The sequence below is a fragment of the Ursus maritimus genome, unplaced genomic scaffold (assembly GCF_017311325.1).
Source record: "Ursus maritimus isolate PB19 unplaced genomic scaffold, ASM1731132v1 scaffold_22, whole genome shotgun sequence".
Lineage (NCBI taxonomy): Eukaryota > Metazoa > Chordata > Mammalia > Carnivora > Ursidae > Ursus > Ursus maritimus.
The window spans coordinates 26,129,531-26,152,423 of record NW_024424675.1 but is presented as its reverse complement, the minus strand read 5'-3'; the positions used below and the strand labels follow the sequence as shown (position 1 = coordinate 26,152,423).

General features: G+C 41.6%; 1 protein-coding gene across 4 annotated transcripts in view; it reads left to right on the top strand.

Annotated features, from left to right (window-relative positions):
* NDRG3 (NDRG family member 3) overlaps window positions 1-22,534 on the top strand; it is a 72,362-nt gene extending 49,828 nt beyond the window's left edge. For 2 of the 4 annotated variants that reach the window (XM_040638278.1, XM_040638277.1), the window contains 9 exons: window positions 4,580-4,636; window positions 9,514-9,617; window positions 11,260-11,325; window positions 11,448-11,499; window positions 15,185-15,232; window positions 18,405-18,440; window positions 18,545-18,596; window positions 19,797-19,835; window positions 20,940-22,534. In XM_040638278.1, coding sequence (XP_040494212.1) covers window positions 4,580-4,636; window positions 9,514-9,617; window positions 11,260-11,325; window positions 11,448-11,499; window positions 15,185-15,232; window positions 18,405-18,440; window positions 18,545-18,596; window positions 19,797-19,835; window positions 20,940-21,121 — 636 coding nt within the window. In that variant the 3' untranslated portion in view covers window positions 21,122-22,534. The remainder of the gene's footprint in view (window positions 1-4,579; window positions 4,637-9,513; window positions 9,618-11,259; window positions 11,326-11,447; window positions 11,500-15,184; window positions 15,233-18,404; window positions 18,441-18,544; window positions 18,597-19,796; window positions 19,836-20,939) is intronic. The other 2 variants (XM_040638279.1, XM_008698131.1) reach the window with 1 other exon arrangement.
* The last annotated feature ends 359 nt before the right edge of the window (window positions 22,535-22,893 follow it).

Here is a 22,893-nt window from a genome sequence, read left to right as displayed (position 1 = left end):
GTGGCGTCCCACACAGTATATGTCAGAGGTTCCTGGTGTCAAAGCAGCCAGAGGTATCCCTTGAATAAAATTGCTATGATGGCCATGATCACCACCCTGCCCTGCCATAAAGGCCCTGTAGGAGGGATTGCTGGCGTCTCCTCGCTTCACCCATTGCTTCTTAAGCTACAAATGGGTGCCAGTGAATGGACCAAAATACCATGCCCTGCCATGCCGTGAAGAACCTGCCATTTTAAACACATGGAAAACACTCAAAAAGTTTTCCAAGGAAAAGTTACCCAATTTTGTAATTTAAGTGGTTAGTAGGGGACATCGATGAAGAATGGTAAAGATAGAAACCTGTCATGGTCTAAACCACATTCCAACACATGTAGTCTTTACAGCCGACTTCCCTAGGAAATGGTCCCTGATTGGGTTTTAATTCAATCAAGTATTGGTTTCAGCTGGCTCTGGGTGGAGGTCTTGTGGCCAGAAATGGCTAGACCAGAGATGTCACATTAGACCAATGAGGAGGAAGCCTTACATGGGAGTCTTAAGATTGGCAGTCGTACTAGTGACTTAGGTGGCTGTCCCGTGTCCAAGAAAGACAGCATTGTATAAGAATAGGAATAAAGAGAGGGCATCAGGTTTCTGGGTCTTATTACCATTCTGGCCAGGGTACTAGCTTCCAGCCAAAAGACAGGCTTCTGTTCCTCCCCGTGGAGTAGCTGAGGGCTAGAGGAACGCAGCCTGAGCAATGGACGTGAAAGTGTTTCAATAAGACCATACTCCTTGAATACCCTCTGAATGAAAGTAAGAAGAGAAGAGAGAATAACTCACCAAGTTTGTACTGAAGCTGAAGTCCAGATGAAGGAAGATGCAGAATCCCAGTATAGGCCACCAAAATACGATGTGGGATTGTCGTGCCCAAAGGTCAGGAAAGAATTCTTGAGACGTTTACGGTGTGAAAGGGTGTTTTTATTATAGCATGGAGACAGGGCCCATGGGCAGAAAGAGCTACACTGGGATTGTGAGGAGCTATTGATTATATACTTTTAAGTTTGGGGGCTGGGGATGGTAGAGAGAACCTAAGTCTCTAAAGGGAGTTTTGCACGTTAAGGAAGAGTTATAGGATCCTGGAGGTCTGGCTATTGTCAAGATAAGGTGGTTTTTAGTCTCTAGCAAAACATTAACATTAAAGCAGCCATGAGTTCGTTGAGGAATGTCACACATATCCCACCTCTGGCAGGGTGGAGGGAAGAGTGCTAGCCTTCAATTTGCCTTTTGCTCCCTCGTTGTAATGACTTTACAAATATAAACAATCCCAGCAACAACCAGAGTGAAAAGAGGAAATAAGAGTAAAAGCATAGTATCGTATAACTTTTGCTTTGAACTGACCTGTGCTAAAAAAGTCATTCACTGTTTTAGATTAGAAAAGGAATTACTTTTGAAACATTTTTCTTTATTCAGTACAAATATTATTTGTAAATTATTGTAATCTGAAACTTTTAATCCGAAACTATGAGGTTGAGATTAAAGCAGCAATGTTATAAAGTTTTCCAGAGAAAAAATAACCCAAGCTTTCATTACCTGCTAAAAGATGCTAATGTAATAATAATCTCATTTTTAAACAAATACCTATTTTTAAGTATTTTTAAGTTGCCATAAATGTTTATTCTAATACACCACTGGATATAGCCTCCAAAATACCACTCCCAGCTTGTCATATGTATCAAAGCTTTACAGATATTCAACCATGAGATCCAGTAATTCAGTATCTAGGAACGTACCTGAAGGATAAATAGTGATACTTAAAAGCTTTAAATAGAAGGATAATAATTTTTTAAGAATCTAATACCTGTCTAGTATTTCCTGATGTGATTTGATGTGGGGTCCAAGAGTGAATGGCCAAGAAAGAATTCTTGAGCTGGTTTTATTAAAGCACGGGGACAGGACCCAGGGGCGCAAAGAGCTATATCGGGATTATGAGGAGCTATTGACTTTATACTTTTAAGTATATAGCTAGCTGTTGTTAGGAAAACGTCATCCATTACTGTCTAGTAAAAACCTGGTCATGAGACCCTTCAGATGTTTATCAGCGGGCCATATGCTTGGAGGATGATTGCTAACATGTATCTTGAGGGGTAGAGATAAAGGAAGTTTCCCAAGGAATTTTTTTTAAGTGGGGAGGGGCAGAAGGAGAGGGCAAGAGAGAATCTCAAGCCGGCTCCACACCCCGCGCAGGGCCCAACATGGGTCTTGATCTCACAACCCTGAGATTATGACCTGAGCTGAAACCAAGAGTCAGTCACTTAACCGACTGAGCCACACCAGGTGCTCCTCCAAAGGAGTTTTTATATGTTGAAGAAGACTTACAGGAGCCTGGGGTGCCTGGATAATGGTCAGCTAAGTTTGCCTTTTGCCCTTAGCAAAGTGTCAACATGGAGGCACCTGAGCTCCCAGAGGAAGGCCACTCTGCCTGTTTCAAGGACTTGTCAATGGGCTATAGCCAGTAAGGAAATGTAATTTTTTCTTTTGCCTTTGCTTCCCGCATCAAGTAGAGCATCCACCTCTTCATTTCAGGGTTGTGAGTTCAAGCCCCACATTTGGTATAGAAATTACATTAAAAAATCAGTGAAAATGCTGGTCTTGCCCACTATATTAAAAAAAAAAAAAGGAAAAAGAGAAAAGAATTTGTTACTAATAGTTATATCTTTGGCTGGTAGCATTACAGAGGATTTTTATTTTCTTTTTCATATTCCATATTTTCCTGATTTTCTGTGATAAGCCTGTATAGCTTTTAAATTACTTTAAAATATTAAAATATTCCACCTACTGGAATTTTAAGAAATAAAACAAATGAACAAAGGCAGAAAAAAAGAGAGACAAACCAAAAAAACAGACTTTAGCTGGAGAACAGATGGTTACCAGAGGGGAGGTGAGTGGGGGGATGGGTGAAATAGGTGAAGAGGATTAAGATTATACTTACTTTGATGAGCACTGTGTAATATATGTAATTGTTGAATTACTATATTATGCATCTGAAACAAATATAACACACTGTATGTTAAGTACACTAGAATTAAAAAAAAAAATGCTCTACCTACCAGTAGACTAGATTCTAAAAAATTTATCCATTTCTCCCCACATTCAAGTTCTAGAGAAATATGCATACTCTAGCTTTGGGTGAAATATATTAATGATGCTATTGCCAGATGCTGTGGAAAATTCTTCCTTATAATCTGACTTACTTAAAACTTGTTCTAATTGCTGTCCACTTATGTGGTTGTGTTAGAATTTACCTGAACACTCTCAATAATGTAAAACAAATTATGTGTAATAACCTAATAAAATTGTTATGAAACTTGAGAATGACCTTATGAGTATTAAACATGAACGGTTATTAATTCTAATTATCTTTAATTTATAGCAGTTTGATCATTGGTAACCCGTCTGAAGATTTCTGGGCTTCTTTCTTCCTTAATCTTTCTGGGACCATGTAATCCTGCTCTACGCATATCCATGTCTGTCTCCTCATCTCCTCTTCTCCATCTGCACTCCCAGTTCAGCACTTCACCTCTCATCCAAGTCAGCAGTAGGAATTAAGCATAAAACCGAGGAAGAAGGCTACAGGGAATCAGCAACATAATTTGAGTTGGAAATTTTTCTGAAAATAGACTAGCAGTCTGCAGATTTGCACAGATTGCTGCATTTATTAGACTGTGATATGCATCATTTTGAAATGGAAAAAATTAGGAAAATGTTCAAAACGCAAGAACATTCTGTAAACAGCAGTTTCCTCCCACTCCTTGAAATGAAGATAGCAAAAACTGGAGGAAAGAAAAAATTGTTTTTGTTTCTTGAGTGGCTCGAGAGTATTCTTAAGTCAATCCGTATTAGCCGTGTATCCAGTGTAAATGCATAAATATAGGCAGGAATGAAGTAGCTAATAGCCAAGAGTTCTAGGTCTTAAGTTTTCAAAGAAGGAATGACCAGCATTTCTTCTAGCAACCTGTTTCTTTCTTTTTTTTTAGGGGCACCTGGGTGGCTCAGTCAGTTAAGTGTCTGCCTTTGGCTCAGGTCATGATCCCAGGGTCCTGGGATTGGAAGGCATCTGGCTCCTTGCTCGGTGGGGAGCCTGCTTCTCTCTCTCCCTTCCTCTCTGCCTGCCGCTCCGCCTGCTTATGCTCTGCCAGATAAATAAATAAAATCTTTTAAAAAAAAGAAAAAAAAAGAAAAGATTTTTAAAAACATTTATTTGAGAGAGGGAACACGATGGGGAGAGGGGCCGAGGGAGAGGGTGAGATCATGACCTGAGCCAAAGGCAGACACTTAACCTACTGAGTCACCCAGGCGCCCCTCTAGCCACCTATTTCAAAGCAGGTGATATTATTCCCCTGGAAGGGAGACCATTTTTTTCTGACTTGTTTTTTGTTCTCATATATCTTGAAACCACCATCTCATGAAAATGCGTGACACTGACATGTGCTTTTGTTTGTTGAGGGATAGCATGTGTACAGTAAGGTGCACTAATCATAAGTGGACAGCTTGATAAATATGTATGCTTAACTCCCTTGACACCAAGCTTTTGTCTTTTTAGCTCTCAGGCTTGACAACCAATGTCGTGGACATTATTTTGGCTCATCACTTTGGTCAGGTAAGTGCCTATTCCAACCAGGACAGCTTGTTTGTTGGCTTGCAGCAAAACCTTATTTACCTCAGGAAAGAGGGGGTACCTTAGAATTCACCTGATCCTCGTGGGTGCCACTTCCAGGGCAGAGTGTGATGCATGTGGCTCAGCAGAGGCCAGTCTTAGGGGAGAGGCATTAATTCAGTGCCACTTGGCTCTTGGCATTTGAAGAGATGAGGGAAGACAGAATCCCCTCCCCCACCACCTGTTCTCTGTCAGCAGCCTGCCATCTGTTAATGTTTGACAACATCACGTGCCTCACCAAACATCTTCAGAGCCGTAATGAAATCTGGGAAAGGCTTCACAGAAATAGAAATTTCAGAGAAAAATGGAACCAAAAGAAACAAATATCAATGTTTAAAGAACCTTAGAGATTATCTTGTTCATTCCCATGTTTTACTGGTAAGGAAACTGAAGTCTATAGAGGAAATGACAGGTATGGATAATTTTTGGGTGGGAAAGGAAACCCCAGTCCTCTTTCCAGAAGGAAGAGTGAATTGGATAATAAGATTCTGAATGAGATAAGTATCATCTTATTTTTTGTGAGAGTTGGGGAAAGATCACTGTCGATTCTTCTTTAAATATTTGGTAGAATTCATAGTGACACCATCTGGGCCAAAGCTTTTCTTTGTGAATACTTTTTATGTTACTAATTTAATGTCTTTACTTATTAAAGATCTATTAAAATTTTACTATTTCTTGAGATGCTTTAGGTGATTTGTGTCTTTCTAGAAATTTGTCCATTTCATCTCAGGTATTACCCAGTTGGTTGGCATAAATTATTCATAATACTCCTTTATAATTCTTTTTAGTTCTGTAAGGTTAAAAATAATGTCTCCTCTTTCCTCCCTGTTTTTAGTAATTTGAATCTTATTTCTTTTTCTTTGGCAGTCTGGCCAACCAATTGTTGGTTTTATTGGGGTTTTTTTTCCTGTTCTTTTTAAATTCTCTATTTCATTTATTTGCACTCTAATAGTTGTTATTGCCCTCCTTCTGCTTGCTTTAAGTTTCCTCTTGTTTTTCCAGTTTCTTTCTTTCTTTTATTTAAGCAGGCTCCACCACACCCAGCACAGAGCCCAACGTGGGGCTCAGACTCACGACCCTGATATGAAGACCTATGCCGAGATCATGAGTCAGGTGCTTAACTGACTGAGCCACCCAGGCGCCCCTTCTTTTTCTAGTTTCTTAAGGTGGAAGGCTAGTTGTGGATTTGAGATTTCTTCTTTTTTTCATATAGGCGTTTACAGCTATAAATTTCCCTCTCAACACCACGTTAGCTGCAGCCCATAGTTCTGACGGTTTCATTTATCTCAAAAGTATTTTCTGATTTCCTTGTGATTCCTTAACCCATTAGTTATTTAGGAGTATTTTGTTCCATTTCCCAGATTTCCTTCTGTTATTGATTTCTAATTTTGTTCCATTGTGATCAGAGGATATACTTAACATTTCATTCCATTTTGAATGTATTGAGATTCATTTTATGTCCTACCATATGGTCCTAACGTGTGGCCTGTCTGTTCCATGTACACATGAGAAGGATGTGTATTCATTCTGCTGCTTAAGTGGAATGTACTCTGGGTGTCTTGTCAGGTCTGGTGGTTTACAGTGTTGTTCAATTCTTCTATTTCCTTGTCATCTTCTGCCTCATTATTCATCCATAAATTAAAGTGAGATATTAAAGTTAACAACTATTATTGTTGAATTTTCTATTTCTCCCTTCAATTGTTTGTTTTTGCTTTGTGTAATATGATTGTTTGTCTTCCTGATGTTATATTTTTATTTAACAGAACTTCGAACTAACCTTCTTTTGTTAGCCCCATCTTTACTCTCTGCTTGCAGAGAAAACTGGTGCCTAAAAGTCTTGAGCCTTTTCAGGCTACTTGGTACATGTTCACGGACTTCTTTCACTCCCCACTGCCAGCCGAGCATACCAAATCTGCTAAATGAACGATTATAGTCTTTCTTCTGCTTTCCCACTCTCAAGATATAATAGCTATTGTTACTTTTCCTGTTGCCTTTGTCCTTATGAGTTTATGACTTACAAAGAAAAATTTTTGCTGTTACCTTTGAGATTTTTCTGGAAGGAGTAAAGTTGTGTTTTAATCCAGCATCTTTAATTGGAAGTCTCAAAGACTGTGATTGTGATCTTTTCACAGGTGCTGAGTAGAGTGGGTACTCTCCTAAAGACATAGCATGCTTGGTTTTGACTGTAGACCTTAAAAACCAGTTCACAAAGTTTACAAAATTCCATGCTAAGTGCTGTGGAAGTATAGAAGATACAACCTTTATTCTCTGGGAGTTCACTCTGGAGGGAGATACGCTATACAGAAATACTATTGTAGCATAGATAAAAAGGGATAAGTAATAAGAACTACCTTTCATTGAACACCTACAAATTTCAGAGAAACATTTTATGTATATTAATCAATCTAATACTCTCTTAATAGAAATTGTATTATTCCCACTTTACAGATGAAGAATGAATTTGTTTCCAGCTAATAACATATTGAGGGAGGAGATTTGAAACCAGATATTTGCCTAACTCTGAAGCTTTCCTCTTTCTACCATGCCAGGGTGCCTCAGGAGAGACACCATGAGGGGCCTAGAGGAATTCAAAGGCCATAGAGGTTTACTTCTGATTTGGGGATCAGGAAAGGGCCTCTATGTAGAGGAGGTATCCCAGCTGGGCCTTGAAGGAGAAATAAAATTCAAAATTTTAGATTTGGGGAAGAACAAGGAGTCGTTTTTTCAAAAACAAAGAAAGCCTTCCTTTCCATTTTGCTGTCAATTTAGAACTACTCTTAAAAAATAAAGTCTTGGGGTGCCTGGCTAGCTCAGTCAAAGTGTGCAACTCTTGATTTTTGGGGTCATGAGTTTGAGCCCCACTTTGGATATAGAGATCACTTAAATAAATAAAAAAACTTTCAGAAAAATAAAATTTAAGCAAGCAAATGTATATATTGCTTCTAATACTTAGAAATGGTAACAGCTAAGGTTTTGCAACATGAATAATCTCATTTTCACCAATAAGAAAAAACAACCATGGCGACACCCTCTTTTTCATCTATCAGATTTGCAAAAATTAAAAAGAATGGCCATTAAGGAAGGTTGTAGAGAAACAAGAAGTATAAATAAACAAGGCAGCTCCATATGTCCTGATAAGGAATGGTCTCTGATACTTTAAGGGGAGAAGCGGAGTGTAGAACAGTATGTCTAGCAGACCACAATTTGGGTTTAAAAAAAAAAAAAAAAGTGGGGAGTGGGGAGGCAATTTATACATAACAGCTTTGCCTAAGAAGTTCCATTAGCACTTAAGCCAGTTTTATCATTTCTTCTCTCTTTTATCTCAAACTTTGCTGCCCAGACTCCTCTCCAGACCTTGAAGAGGGAGCTGGCTACACATTTCGTCTCTGATAGCTGTGTGCTTCATTTGGTGTTACTTTTCTTATTACCGTTTCTTTACCATTTACTGTATTTCCTCAGAGTGATCGTAGTGCCCTTTAGTTTCAGGTAGACTCTGATCCATTTGGTCAGTTTCCAACTGTATTCTTGGCTCACTTTACCTATATGGTAGTAAGAATGCAAACAGATATTCTCCTTATCTATATTTCTCTACGAAGTTTGATGGCGCCCTTTACACACTGCCCTGGATTAACTGGCTCTCTTACTATCCCTGATCCACTTCTTTCCTCCAAAGCAGACATTTTCCCTTCTGCTTAAAACTGCTTGCTGGGTGTGTGTGCACTTGTGTATATGTGTACACGTATGTACATACATGTTTATGCACACAAGAACCTGGCAACTGTTGTGATGACCTGAGAAGGCCAGCAAGAGAGACACCATTGGACAATGGGTGGTGGGGGAGGGAGACTCACTTCACTGTATAAACCATTTGTTTCTCTCGTATTTTATACCTTTAATAGTAATAGCAGTAAGATTAAACAAATGATAAATTGACTTAATAAAATGTAAATGGAATTAATATATTTCTATAGATATTACGAAGTGATTATATAAATAATAAATAAGTGATATGCTGATTATATTATATCCATACAGCTAATTATGTAGATTTATGGCTAAGAAAGATGTTACCTTCCCTTTTTAAAAAAATTTTTTGAAGTAGTCTCTATACCCAGCATGGGGATTGAACTCACGACCCTGAGATCAAGAGTTGTTCGCTTTACAGACTGAGCCGGCCTGATGCCCCAACTTCCATTTATTTTGCACTTTACGGTTCATGTAACTTTTCTTATCTAATCTTTAAGACAGCTTGTCAGGGGCTCTTGGCTGTTTCAGTCGGTAGAGCATGCGACTCTTGATCTCAGGCTCATGAGTTCAAGCCCCACATTAGGTGTAGAGCCTACTTTAAAAATAAATAAAACAGCCTTGTCAGGTATCTGGTTATTATCTTCATGTTTTATGAGGAATAGCAGAACATGCACAAAACAAATAAGGAAACTAGGGTTCTGAATGGTTAGGTGACCTCTCTGAGTTCCACAGCAGTTTCTGGGTCCAGTGCAGTTTCTGGGTGCTTCAGGTAAGGAGGAAGTTCAGAGCAAATCTCCCAAGTTTTTACATTTGGCCTGGAGTTGGTGACCAGCTTTTGCCATAATAGATTCTTTGTGCCCTCACCTGACACAGAATATGGCACTGAACCAGTCTACTGCAGATAAAGACTTGAGCCATTCAGCCTACCAGTACAAGGGTAGGCTCCAGGCTCTGCCCCATTTCCCATCTTGTGCAGAGAGATTTGGCTTTGGGCATTGAGAATGCAAACCAAACAACATAGACTTGTACTGTAGCTCAGATGTTTACCTTGTTTCTCTTTTCAATTGTTCTAGGAAGAGTTGCAGGCCAACTTGGACCTGATTCAAACCTACAGGCTGCATATTGCCCAAGATATCAATCAAGAAAACCTACAGCTCTTCCTGGGTTCTTATAACGGGTACAGTTGTTTCCTATTCCTCCAGTTAAATGTAAACGAGGGGCGCCTGGGTGGCTCAGTTGTTAAGCATTTGCCTTTGGCTCAGGGCGTGATCCTGGTGTTCTGGGATCGAGCCCCACGTCAGGCTCTTCCCCTGGGAGCCTGCTTCTTCCTCTCCCACTCCCCCTGCTTGTGTTCCTTCTCTCGCTGGCTGTCTCTCTCTCTGTCAAAGGAATAAATAAAATCTTTAAAATGAATGAATGAATGAATGAATGAATGAATGTAAACTAGGTCCAAAAGGATAATTGACATTTGAGGGAGAGGGGAAGGGGAAATAAACCACTTCTTTCAGTGCTGTGTCATGAGATTGCTTTCATGCTGTTGCACCACAGTAAAAGAGGAAGGGCTGTCAGACAGATAGGAAGACAGCTTTCAAGAAAAATGAATGGGGGCACCTGGCTGGCTGAGTTGGTAGAGTGTGTGACTTGATTTTGGGGTCATGAGTTCAAGCTCCACGTTGGGTGTAGAGATTACTTTAAAAAAAAAAAAAAAACTGAACTGAAGGCTGTTTTGGACCCATTCAAATACCATCTGTAGTTTTAAGATGTTTTGAAATTAAATAAAGTACCTCAGTTATGTACACACACAAAAACATACACATAATATGAGGCAGGACAGAAAAATACATGGAGAAGAGGCAAAGAATAGAAGTCTTAGGCCTTGATTCAGTTTCTCTTCCCTGACATCTTGTCATCGGGCAGAAGTAACACATAGACACTAGTAAATTCTCTTTTGTTTGTGTACATTCCAAAACCTACTGTCATGTCTCCCCCAGTCACTGAGAGAGTTGGATTCTTATCTTGGGACCAGCTTTTCCAAGGTTAAACATACTCACTCACTCCTGCTAGCTTTCTGAGTATATGGGAAAAGATTGAGAAAATGGGTCAGCTGTAACTTACCTAAACTCACCCAGAGATTTTGAACCTGGTCTCTCCAACTCTTTTCTCTGTGTAACAGAGCCTGCTTATTTTCAGTCGAAATCAGAAAGGTTTATTAAGTACTGCACTAAACTATGTTAGTTAAAAGTTTTCCTGTGGGGCACCTGGGTGGCTCAGTGGCTTAAGCGTCTGCCTTCGGCTCAGGTCATGATCTCAGGGTCCTGGGATCGAGTCCCACATGGGGCTCTCTGCTCAGCAGGGAGCCTGCTTCTCCCTCTCCCTCTGCCTACCGCTCCTCCTTTTTGTTCTCTCTCACTCTCGTTCTCTGTCAAATAAATAAATAAAGAATTAAAAAAAAAAGTTTTCCCCAAAAAAGTTCCCCTTCTCTTAAGGAATTTATTCCTATAAACTAGTTGGAAAATTAAACGCTACAACTTGAAGATTTCAATAGCATTGCTATTGAGTTTTGAAGTTGCTTCTAAACTTCTGGCATCACATAGTGCCCCTCAGGGTTGAGCCAGGAACCTCGTTCCTGCTCTGTACCCCTCAGGATGCTACTAAAATGGCTGCTCGTGAACAAAGTGCACAAGGGCCCCTTCCCTCATTAGGTGTGAAGGAAAGATAGTTTCAAATTCCTCGATACATTTTCATTTTCACGACCAGGAAATAATCTTGAGTTGCCATGATTTTACCTGAGAAGGGTGTTGCTTCCCTTGTTTTTCTAGACGCAGAGACCTAGAGATTGAAAGACCCATGCTGGGCCAAAATGATAACAAATCGAAGACATTAAAGTAAGTCCCTCAGTTTCCCTAGTAAGTTGCTAAATATCTTTGCCTTTCATACACTAATTCAGTGTTCAGTGGAATATAGGTGCTGTTTGCAGAGTGTCACCTCTTACTTTGCCTTTCCCCAGGTGCTCTACTCTACTGGTGGTAGGGGACAGTTCACCTGCAGTTGAGGCGGTGGTAAGTATGTCCTGATGTTGTGAAGATAAATGAGATTAAATGCAATAAAATGTATACAGCACACTGCTGGCACTCTAGAAACAGTTGTAAATGGTCGTCTTTGTTATTTCTGATTACATGTATCCGTGTTTGCTCCTTATTACCCAGTTTGGAAAATGAGTTCCTCATCATCCACTAGATTTCATCAGAAGGATCAGTATTACCTTTGATTGCTTTATGTGGTGTTCACTTTGTGGCAAGTAGTATAATTAAACACCATTTGCTTACTGTCAGATTTCTGACAGCCCTCCGGCCTTCTGCCGCCACCGTACATCTGGAACTGTATGAGACTGGAAAGGTTGCTGAGAGCCTGTATGCTTTCCTCTGCCTCCTCCTCAAGTATAAATGGTAAAAATAATACATGCTCATTGTAGAAAATATGAAAAATTTAAAAATAGAAGGACAGGAGGAAACATCACAATCCCATTACCCAATGTTATGTTTACCCAAAGGTAAACTGTTATGTTTTCCTCTAACATACCTTGGGTGATACTAAACATAAAAGATTTGGGAACCTGATTACTAATAGCTTTTTTGATAGCCTTTTTCCATATTATAAAGTCGGTACATCTGTATAATATTTAGTCTTGTAAATGCACCTTTGTTTAAGCTCATTCTCCAGTTGATGATACCAGATTTTGGACCATTAATAATGTTGCTCTTGAACATCCGTATTGAATTTTTGATCATTTCCCTGGGATAGATTTCTAGAAATGGAATTAAATGTGTCAAAAAGCATAAATTTTTGCAAAATTTTTGATAACATTTGCCAAATTCCTTTCCAGAAAGGACATAGCAGTGTGTTAGCATCAGCAATGTATGAGAGCGCCTATTTCACAGCATCTTGTCCAGCACTGGATTTTTAAATTTTATTAATAATTTAGTGGGTTGAAAATGGTGTCCCACTGTTCAATGTGCATTTTTTTGGTTACAAATGAAGTTGACAGTTTTTCATGTATCTATTAGCATTTACTTGTTTTTCCCCACAATATATGTGATATAAATAAGTATCTGTGTGAGATTACCTGGTTTTCTTTGGCAGCCTTCACTTCTGCCCTGTTCAGAAGCTTTTCTTTGAGGTCCCCGCCTTCGTGGGTATAAGAGTATAGGACACCAAACGAGTATAATCACATAGGTTGTAATTCCTAATTCTGATAACTGCTGTGAGAGAAAAAAACATTAGGGAGTAAAGCTTTTGGGAAAGGGAATCCAGTAGCTAATCAGGTGTGTAGACATAGATGAGAAGGCTTATGGGGCAGGGTAAGTGTAGGGTGAGGTAGATGTGATGATATGTTCGTACCTCCCTGAGTCATCCTGAGAAACATTCCCTGTCTGGTATAAAATACATGGCGTGGTTTTAGCACAGAGTTAAATGACCCTCGAGTTAAAAAAAAAAAAAATCCCCGAAGGTGATAGTTATAGTGATGATCCCAATTCATCATGAAGGAGTTTTATAAAGGTCAGTCTGTCCTGGCTAAAAAGGTGGGAATACATGCTACAAAAATATCTATCAAAAACATTTCTTCAGGGGCGCCTGACTGGCTTAGTTGGTAGAGCGTGTGACCCTTGATCTCGGGGTCATGAGTTTGAGCCCCACATTGGATATAGATATTACTTTAAAAATTTTTTTTTCTTCATAAATATGTGACCTGAAAAAGGAAAACAGTGTTGTTTTTAGAAAATACTTTTTTTTAATGTTTTTTTATTATATTAAACTTGCATGGACTTAAGGCAACATTGCCAATTCTTCTTCATGACTAGATAGTTTGGCCAATACAGATAAGGTCTTGTTTTCTGATTTCCTCATCTTCAGCATTTATACGTAAGAACCTCAGGAGCCCTGTCTGTATCACAAAGTAGATGCTCTTCTAGACAGAGTCTAGCATGTGAGAGCTAACATTTTATCCCACAAATTGGTAGGGATTAGAGGACTATCCATGCACGTAAGAGCAGGAAGGAGCTCCTCAAGTTTTGGTCATTTTTGCTAACTGTTCTTGCTCACTTATTCAAATAGCCTCATTTTTTGAGCTTCTCCCTATTTGCTCGATGCTATGGGGAATCCAAAAATGAATAAGATGGAGTCTCTGCATATGGGGAGCTAGGGAGAGAGTAGACATGTCAAAAAAACTACCATTGCGTTCGTCTTAGCAGATATGGAGACTTCTTACAGAGTTAAAGAAATTACAAAGTGGTAAACCAAGGAAAGCATGATTTATTATATTACATCCAGATGTGGGAGCTCATTCTTCCAGAAAATAGTTACTGCATGTCTACTATGTTCTAAGCACTGTGCTTGGGAGTTAGGGATCCAGTTTTTAAATTCTGCAGTTTAGGGTTAAGGATATTCTGTAGTCAACTGGTACATTAATGATATTCTGTAGTAAACTGGTACATTTGCTTATCACTGCCTGCATTGTCATTTGTGTAGAGCAAAATCTGGTTTGGTGATCCTGGTTTTTAGATCATCCCCTGATTATAGAAGAGTTTTATATACCTGCCCATCAGCAATCCCCAGAGTTCAGCTGGATTACTGGTTCTTGCGTAGGTAATTTTAATAACTCCCTAACTAGCTCAGTGCTTCCGTAGTCTGTCATACAGGCCACAGCTGGTTACTTTACTAAAACAAATCCTTTTACCTCAGAAACCTTCCATGGCTCCTTCCCTTCCATGGTCAGCTCCAGTCTGCCCCCCAGACTTGCCTTCCAGTGCATCTTCACACCACACCTCTGTAATCCCACACATGCCCTGTCCCTCCACTTCACGCCTCCTGGTTCTTTGCTTATGCTTTCCCCCTGACTCTGGAAGCCTTCAAACACCCATCCCTTCTTTTTACTGTCTCTTGAAATCCTACTCATCCTTCTGTACTCAGCTCAGTTGTGAAATTTTGAAGTGATACCATTCAGCCTTGTATTATATGTTTTCACATTAGTGGATTCCAGACTCTTAGCAGTGTTTTGTATGTGTATGCTTGGCAAGCATGTGTAAAAGGAGAGATTTTATTGATTAAATTAGCCATAAAACATTGCTAAACCTAGAGATTATCTCCCTAAAAGCTTTTCTTTGAGGTCCCCGCCTTCGTGGATATAAGAGTATAGGACACCAAACGAGTATAATCACATAGGTTGTAATTCCTAATTCTGATAACTGCTGTGAGAGAAAAAAACAGAGTAGTCAGTATTTAGGTGGAATAGTGAAAGACCTGAGTCAGAAAAGAGGGTGTGCAGAATGGCAAACCCAGGGTACAGGGAAGGGGGGGGTAAGGAGGGTTGGGAATCGGGCTTGGTCAGGGCCATTTGTGCTGGGAAGCCATCAGAGCCCCAGCAGGTGAGGGCCATGATCCAGTTCACATTTTAAAATAGGTAACTAGCCCCTAAGTTAGGTAGCCAGTAGGAGAAATTAGATTCAACATGTAGTTCTTTAAATACTCGCAACAGATTCAGAAAATGAAATTAGCTAGACTTTTAGTTACTCGGAAATAGATACCAAATACATCATGTATCTCTTACTTTGTATTTTGGTAATTTCTTTGGCTGATTCAGCCATCTCGAAACTGAGCTGTTGATTTTGGAAGATCATTCTCATGCCGCACTATTTCTTATTTTTCTAGTGGTCATAAAATTGTTTTCTCTTTTTTTCTTTTTTTAAGGTTGAATGCAACTCTCGCCTGAACCCTATAAATACAACTTTGCTAAAGGTAAGGTGTTGTCTTCCCTCATTGCCCGTCAATTTGTGAGTAAACTATACATGGCTCGAATTACTCTATTTCTGGAATAGTTGCCCAGAAAGAGGGAAAGCTTTTCTCTCTCTCTGATTCTCTCTCTCTCTCTTTTTTCTTTTTCCTGAATATATTCTCACTGTAGAAAATTGGAAAATAAAGAAGAGTAAATAATGAAATCAATAAAAATTACCCATAATCATACCACCCAAAGTTCCCCTCTGGTAAAAATATTGATGTCTTGGGGTGCCTGGGTGGCTCAGTCAGTTAAGCATCCAACTCTTGATTTCGGCTCAGGTCATGATCTCAGGGGTCCTGAGATTCGAGTCCCACTTTGGGCTCTGTGCTGAGCATGGAGCCTGCTTAAGATTCTCTCTCTCCCTCTGCCCCTCTCCCCCGCAACCCCTGTGCTAACTCTCCTAAAGGAAAAAATAATTGGGGTCTTTTTCCTGTACACTTTATACATCATTAAGGTCAGGATATTTACAGCCCTGTGTCTGGTTTTTTGTGGGTTTTTTTTTTTTTTTTAACGATTTTATTTGTCAGAACAAGAGAGAGAGAGAGAGAGAAAGAGAGAACAAGCAGGAGGAGTGGCAGGCAGAGGGAGAAGCAGGCTCCCCGCTGAGTAGGGAGCCCAACACAGAACTTGATCCCAGGACGCTGGGATCGTGACCTGAGATGAAGGCAGACGTTTAATTGAGCCACCCAGGTGTTCCTCCTCAACTTTTTGACATGAACATCTTCCCATGTCATTAAAAACTTCGTAAGCATTATTTAATTTTGTGAGAATTAGGATGAATCGAAATTATTTACATGCCATGTCCCAGTGTATTGTTTAGGAAGCTTCCAGTAACATTCTAATGATGAGGGTGGGTACATTTTCTTCCTCTTAGGGCAAATAGAGAGCAACTGTTGTACTGAATTTCTAGCTAGTGTCAGGTTTCTCTCCCTTTTCATTTTACCCCAGGCAAGAGTGTCAACCTTGTTTTTTCTGCAGCCTATAGTAAAATGTTCAGGGGCCTGACACCCTGATTTGAATATGGATTACTGTATTTAAGTGCTGATCTTACGTTGCTTACTGCTACTTTCTCGGCCTGAAAGACCTGTGCTTTCTTCCCTTTCTCTTTGAAGTGGCTTGAAAGGGAAGTGCTGTCACCAGAAGCAGGCCATAGTTCCTGGAAATAGAACCTGAGGTTAATGCTCTGAGGCGACAGAACGCAAAATGTTCTGAGGTCCAGGTGGTTGATGAACTGGTCCAAAATAGGGGTGTTATTTTAAAAGTATATGGGTTCGAATAGTTTTTCAGTACAGGTTTGAATCGGTGTTTTGAAAGTACGAAAACTGAGCTCTGTAATAGCTGTAGATGTAGTTTATTTCCGGGCAGAACTGCCCACCGCAACAGCGTAACAACTGACTCTACAACTACTTGACAGGCGTCAGCCTTGGAAATAGTCCCGCCTAATATTCTCTTTCTGCGTGTGTCGTTTTATGTCAGATTTGACTCTTGAACTTCATTAAAATACAGCCTCTACCAGTTAGGTGTATATTTAATCAGGGTAAATGTTTGTTCCTGGTATTATTCGTAGAATTTTAAGGGACTGTCCCATTAACCTCAAATTCCTGTGCCTTCTGTGGCATTCCCATCTGCTAAATAACAGTCTCCACCTCAAAGAAAGTTTTCATGCTAGTGAACAGAAACGATGGTTTATTTTTTTGAGAGAGAGTGTGAGCAGGGGAGGGGAAGAGGGTGAGGGAGAGGGAGAATGAGAATCCTAAGCAGACTCCACATTCAGGGCAGGGCTCAATCTCACAGCCCTGAGATCATGACCTGAGCCGAAACCAAAAGTTGGATGTTCAACTGACTGAGCCACCAGGTGCCCCTCTATCTCTTTTTTTTCTTCAGTTCCAGTCAGCCTGAATAGGATACTGACTACAGAACACATAATAGCTGGAAGGAAGGGTGGGCCCGTGTTTGGCTATCATGCCGTAGAAACAGTGTTTTCTGCAGATTGACAGAATCTGCTTCACCTGGGAGCTTGTTAGAAATGCAAGTGCTGGGGCGCCTGAGTGGCGCAGTCGTTAAGCCTCTGCCTTCGGCTCAGGGCGTGATCCCGGCGTTATGGGATCAAGCCCCACATCAGGCTCCCCCGCTGGGAGCCTGCTTCTTCCTCTCCCACTCCCCCTGCTTGTGTTCTCTCTCACTGGCTGTCTCTGTCAAAAAAAAAAAAAAAAAAAAAAAAAAGAAATGCAAGTGCTTGGAGCGCCTGGATGGCTCAGTCATTTAAGCATCCGATTCTTGATTTTGGCTCAGGTGGTGATCTCAGGGTCATGATATCGAGCCCTGCCCTGGGTGTGGAGTCTGTTTAAGATTCTTTCTCTCCCTCTGCCCCTACCCCCCGGCCCCCCTACGCTCTCTCTTAAAAAAAAAAAAAAAAAAGAAAATAAAGAAATGCAAGTTCTCAAGCCCTACCCCAGATCTATTAAATCAGTATCTCTAGAGCAGAAACCCAAGAATCTGAGTTTTAATGAGTCTTCTGGGTAATTCCAATGTGTACTAACAAAACCCTACTCTAGAAATCCTTACACACGTGAGAATAACCAGCTGTAAATATTTATGAAGTGAGAGACAGCCTCACCAAATCCAGCTTTGAGAGGAAAGTGGCTGATCAAGTGAGTTGGCCAAATTCAACATCATCATCTCATTGGAGAAATCCCCTTAGTTATAGAATGAAGATAATATTGAGCTGAGAGGGAATTTAGGAAGCATGGTACCCTGAAAAGTAAGGGTCATGCTGTTTGAGGACTCTGAAAGTAACATTCTTCAGATGGAGGCAGAACCGTAGTTGAAGACGGTGGTTAACTTCACTGTCACCCCGAATGGAAAATTCCCAACCTGGGCCTGAAGGCCAGGCTCTACATCTTACTGATTAATAAGTATTAAATAATCTTTTCAGATTTATATCCAAGGTCATTGCTAGGATGTAAGTCTTTGTATAAGAGTGCATTGAGGACGTGTACACTTGGTTGCAGCTAAACATTAAGTTAAAGAACCTAAAATTCAATCCTGTCCTGTTTGAAAGGACTCATGGATTTTCAGAGCATGTCCCGTAAGTATAAGTACCAGCTGACTTACATATTTTTCCTCTTTTAGATGGCAGACTGTGGTGGACTGCCCCAAGTAGTACAGGTAAGGAGGGGCTTTGTTGTTGTTGTTTTCTTTTTTTAAGGCACTCATTTGATTCTGCCTCTCTGCCTGTGCAAAGATTAATACCTTCTTATTTTGTCTCCTAGCCTGGAAAGCTCACCGAGGCCTTCAAGTACTTTTTGCAGGGAATGGGCTACAGTGAGTAGTATAAAACTTTCTTTCTAGCAAAAATTTAATGATAATAGGGTCATTTTGATATCTGGGGGGCCCCCATTTCTCAGGGCATAACCTCTGTGCTAGCCAGCCTGAAGTACAAACCAAATGTTTATGGAGCATTCATCTGTGCATATTATATAAGGTGAGCTAACACATATTAAGCACTTACCTTGTGCCAGGCATTCAGTGTTTATAACCTTAAGAGGTAAGTTCTGTTATTAGTCCCATTTTAGAGAAAAAGAAACTGAGGCTCAAAGAGGCTAAGCACATTTCCCAGGGTAACAGTTCACCTGCAGAACCTTAGCGGTCTGACTCCAGAGCCCATGTTTTCAACCACTGAGGCTTAGGCTTTCTTAAGCTTGTGAATCTGAAATTACGATTTGCATTTGAAGTCAGCTGGTAATGACTCCTGGCCTAGAGAAACACAATGGAGACTTCAGAAGAAAAGGGTAGTGTCCTCAGTTACATCTGCCCCGCCACCGGAAATGAACTTGCACAGTAGTTTACAGCGAGTCCAAGGATGTGTCCATATCGTGTGCCACTGTCCTGGTCTCTTGTATTGTAGACCCCTGAGCTTTCTCATTTGTCACAGACTATCCACACTTGCTTCTTTCTTGGAATTTTTAAGAAGAAAAAAAATCTTCAACCCAGGTACAGAGCTCTTTACCCAGTAGGGTGATTATTTTTTTCCCTGTCTTTGGTGTAAGTGTGGAAAATGGCCATTGAACAGCTGCGTGGGCGCAGCTGACCCCTGGGTACAGTCCTGTGCCTGGCAGGCAGACTGTGTATGTCTCGTCCAGAGTGGCTGTGTCATCCCCGTCTGTGAGCCACTACCAGCCGAGCCCACACCCACATCTCTCTGGCTCGCTGGGAGGAGAAGTCCCTCTCCTAGCCAGTTCTCATCCCTTTCCTAGGAAACAGCTGATCTTCCAGCCCATTTCTGATCCAGAACAGACAGCTGTTTATAGGGAAGGGGAAAACAGTTCCCCTTGACTAGTTGAGAGAAGTAACATCTGAGATGCAAATAAAACATCAGTCAGCCTCAACTCTTCTCTGAGAGCTTAAAATAAAACTTCATCCCTAGCTTAGAGTATTCTGTCAGTGTTTACTAGGCAGCCGAGGTTGCCACTTGGCACTCTTGGATCACTAACCTGCCTTTTCCTGTGTCCATCCTGCTTCCAGTCCCGTATGTGCAGCTCAGTCACCTGAACACCGAGTCAGGTACCTTCCTCTGTGCTGGCCCCGCCCCTGCCTCCCAGCCATGCTCTCCTGGCTGCACTGGCTGCCTGCAGCATGTCCGCGGTTTTCCTGTGCAGTGAGAGCCCGATAGAACGTGGCTCATTGTGCCCTAAGAGGGTTAGCCTGCAGGTCCAGCTCTGGTTCCCCAAGGAAGAAAGGAGCGGGTTGTAATAGCCAGGCTTCCTCTTATCATCCAAATCCAGGGTCACAGCAGTAGCTAAAACTTTGTAGGCCGGACCCCTCTTCTACTGTCTCCTACTCATCCTTACATGAACCCCAGACACAGGAATTGAAGAACAGCCTTGATTCTAAATAGGAGTGCCAGAGCCTTTGCCTGGAAAACTCAGCAGGGATGGCATCTTTTGACCCCAGCATTGAAATGACAGCTGGGGGAGTGGCCATTGCCTCAGGAAGATATGCAGGCAGGTTATGCCAGGTAAGGCCATGTCTGGCCAAGCTGGAAGGATCTTAGGATCAGAGCAGCAGTAGAACAGTAGTCTGAGTGAAACACCCACTTCTGGAGCCCTTCCCTCGCAGGCATTCTGTACCTTGCTGCCTGCATAGAGGTCAGTGCCAGTCCCACCTGCCTCCCCTACACCCACACGTTCATACATGTCTCCTCCCCAGGTAGCAAGGGTAGCCTGTGGACACGGATGGTAGTCTTGTTGTATCGGGCTTGCACTGTGTTTGTGAAGCACCTTCATACTTGTGTGGTTTGTCTTTCTTTTGGTTTAGTCTTGCATGCACTGCAGGGTTTGGTTACCTATTTGGGTTCCCAAAGCCTCTTTCCTAATCACTGTTTGAATGGCGTGGGCATAGCTAAGAGGCTATACTCTGGACTTAGGTTTCCCTGCGTTCTTCTGTGGACTAGAATCAGCCGAGATTCCAACCAGATCCAAAGGATTAAAGCAGCCTTGCATATAGCCATTCACTTAAGCAAATAATGCAGAATGGAGATGGCTATGTCTTGTCCTGGGTCTCACCTTAAATGGGTTGGGAAAGCTGAAAAAGCCTTTGGTGAAGTTTCTAGATTAGCTAAGTTTAGCCAGGGTACCATCTTCTAGTCCCCTTGGTTCTTTCTTACAGTACCATCTGCCAGCATGACCCGGCTCGCCCGATCACGAACCCACTCAACCTCGAGTAGCATCGGCTCTGGAGAAAGTGCCTTCAGCCGATCTGTCACCAGCAATCAGTCAGATGGAACTCAAGAATCCTCTGAATCCCCTGATGTTGTGGACAGACACCAGACCATGGAGGTGTCCTGCTAAGCAGATACTCCTCCCCTGGACCATGCAAGTCCACCCTCCTTCAAACAACCACTCCATAATATAACATTTCATCCAGCAAACTGGCATCTATCTTTAACTCCTGCATGGCCACTGACACTCTCTGGTATCCTGGATTTATCATTCTCTGCCTGCCCGCCCTCCTTTTTGTATGTACCAAGAACCACTTCCTTGCCATTACTGTAACATTCCAGCATCTTTAGCTGATCAGATTTCCATATCTTCTCTTGCCAGCTTCTCCTCGTGCTTTCCCAACTACGTATCTGACGAGATTCTTTGATCCTGATGTATGTGTGTGAGCACGCGTGTCTGTGTTTGTGTGTGCATAGTTTTGTGGTTTTAGATATGCTTTCTTGTAGAGCTTCTGCAAAAAAACAAAGGGGACCTTTTTTCTTTTTCATTTTCAATGGTGTTTTTAAGGGAAATATACAGAACAGGTTTCTAGGTTGGGTAGGCCACTGCATTCTCCTTTGGTTCCGAATTGGTCAACAAGATTTGCAAAGTGACTTCAGCAGCTCTGAGGAATGTGGAAGATCATGCTTACTGTTGATTGTGACCAATAGAAGGGAGCCTGTTACATAGAGAGGCAGGCAGGGTGGCCAGCCACCTCCTTCTGTCCAACTGCATTCACATATGTTATTCTGTAAATAAAAGGGAGGGATATATTCTTTTAGAAGCCCATGAATGATGAGTTTCTGATGCAACATGGAGTTTGTCCTAAGAAGTGAGTGTGGCATCATTACTGCACTCTCTTGCACAGGAAGGTGGCAGACAAAATGCCAGGCCTCTGGTCTGCCGGAGCAGAGCTGCGGTTGCTGCAGTGTCTGATACCACTTACCAGATAGCCACAAGAAGTGCCTCCTGGGTCTGTGATGAAGAGTGTTTCTCCACTCCTCAGTCCTCTGTAAAAGGAGAGGTATGGCCTGAAATTGTGTAGATGGCGAGGAAGCAGCTGGCGAAGAGGCACAGCCCTCAACTGAATATCAGGCGTCACAGGCATAGCCTTGACTTCAGCTGACTTAGTGGAAGTGAAGTTAAATTGGTACAGAACCCATTTCTCAGAAGGATTCTTGACAGATAATTCTTAAAGAAGAGAGGAAAGGGGCCCGGCTATAAGGGCAGCCTGTGCAGGTACAGTTGTGCTCAGTGGACTGCTGTGTGAGGGGCCGCAGCCAGCCAGAGTATTGCTGGGAGGAGGATGAAACCAGCTGCCGCACAGCAAGGGTCCAGCTCTTGAGGGCATCAGATGTAAGCTCAGGGTTAGGCAGTTCCGAATCTTAGGAAGGGGCTTTTCAGACATAGAGTTCGCTTTCTGCTGAGATAGGGAATGCATCACTCTGCCAGAGTACAACTTTTTACAGATTATTAAATAAAGCTGTATATGTCTCATTGTTACCCGATTGCTGGTGTTATTTCTCTCAAGCCATGCACTGGGGCTTGGGGGGGGAACCAAGTTACTATATATGGGCTTCGTGCTGGGCATTTTCACATACTTGATTATTATTCACCCAAGAAGACTCTGGATAAATAATGTTCCCAAGGTCATACCAGTAAACCCATCTAGGATTGAACTCGAAGCCCATCTGACACACCTCTGTTCCCCTCAAACTAAAAATTGTGAGAAGCCTGATCATGCTGTTTATGGAGGAGGAAAGCTAAGGTCTTGGAAAGGCATTCCACATTTCAGCCCTGCCACCTGTTTGGGGTTGCTGGGTCCCGCCCCAGGGTAGTAATCTGCAGCCACTTGCCTGGGT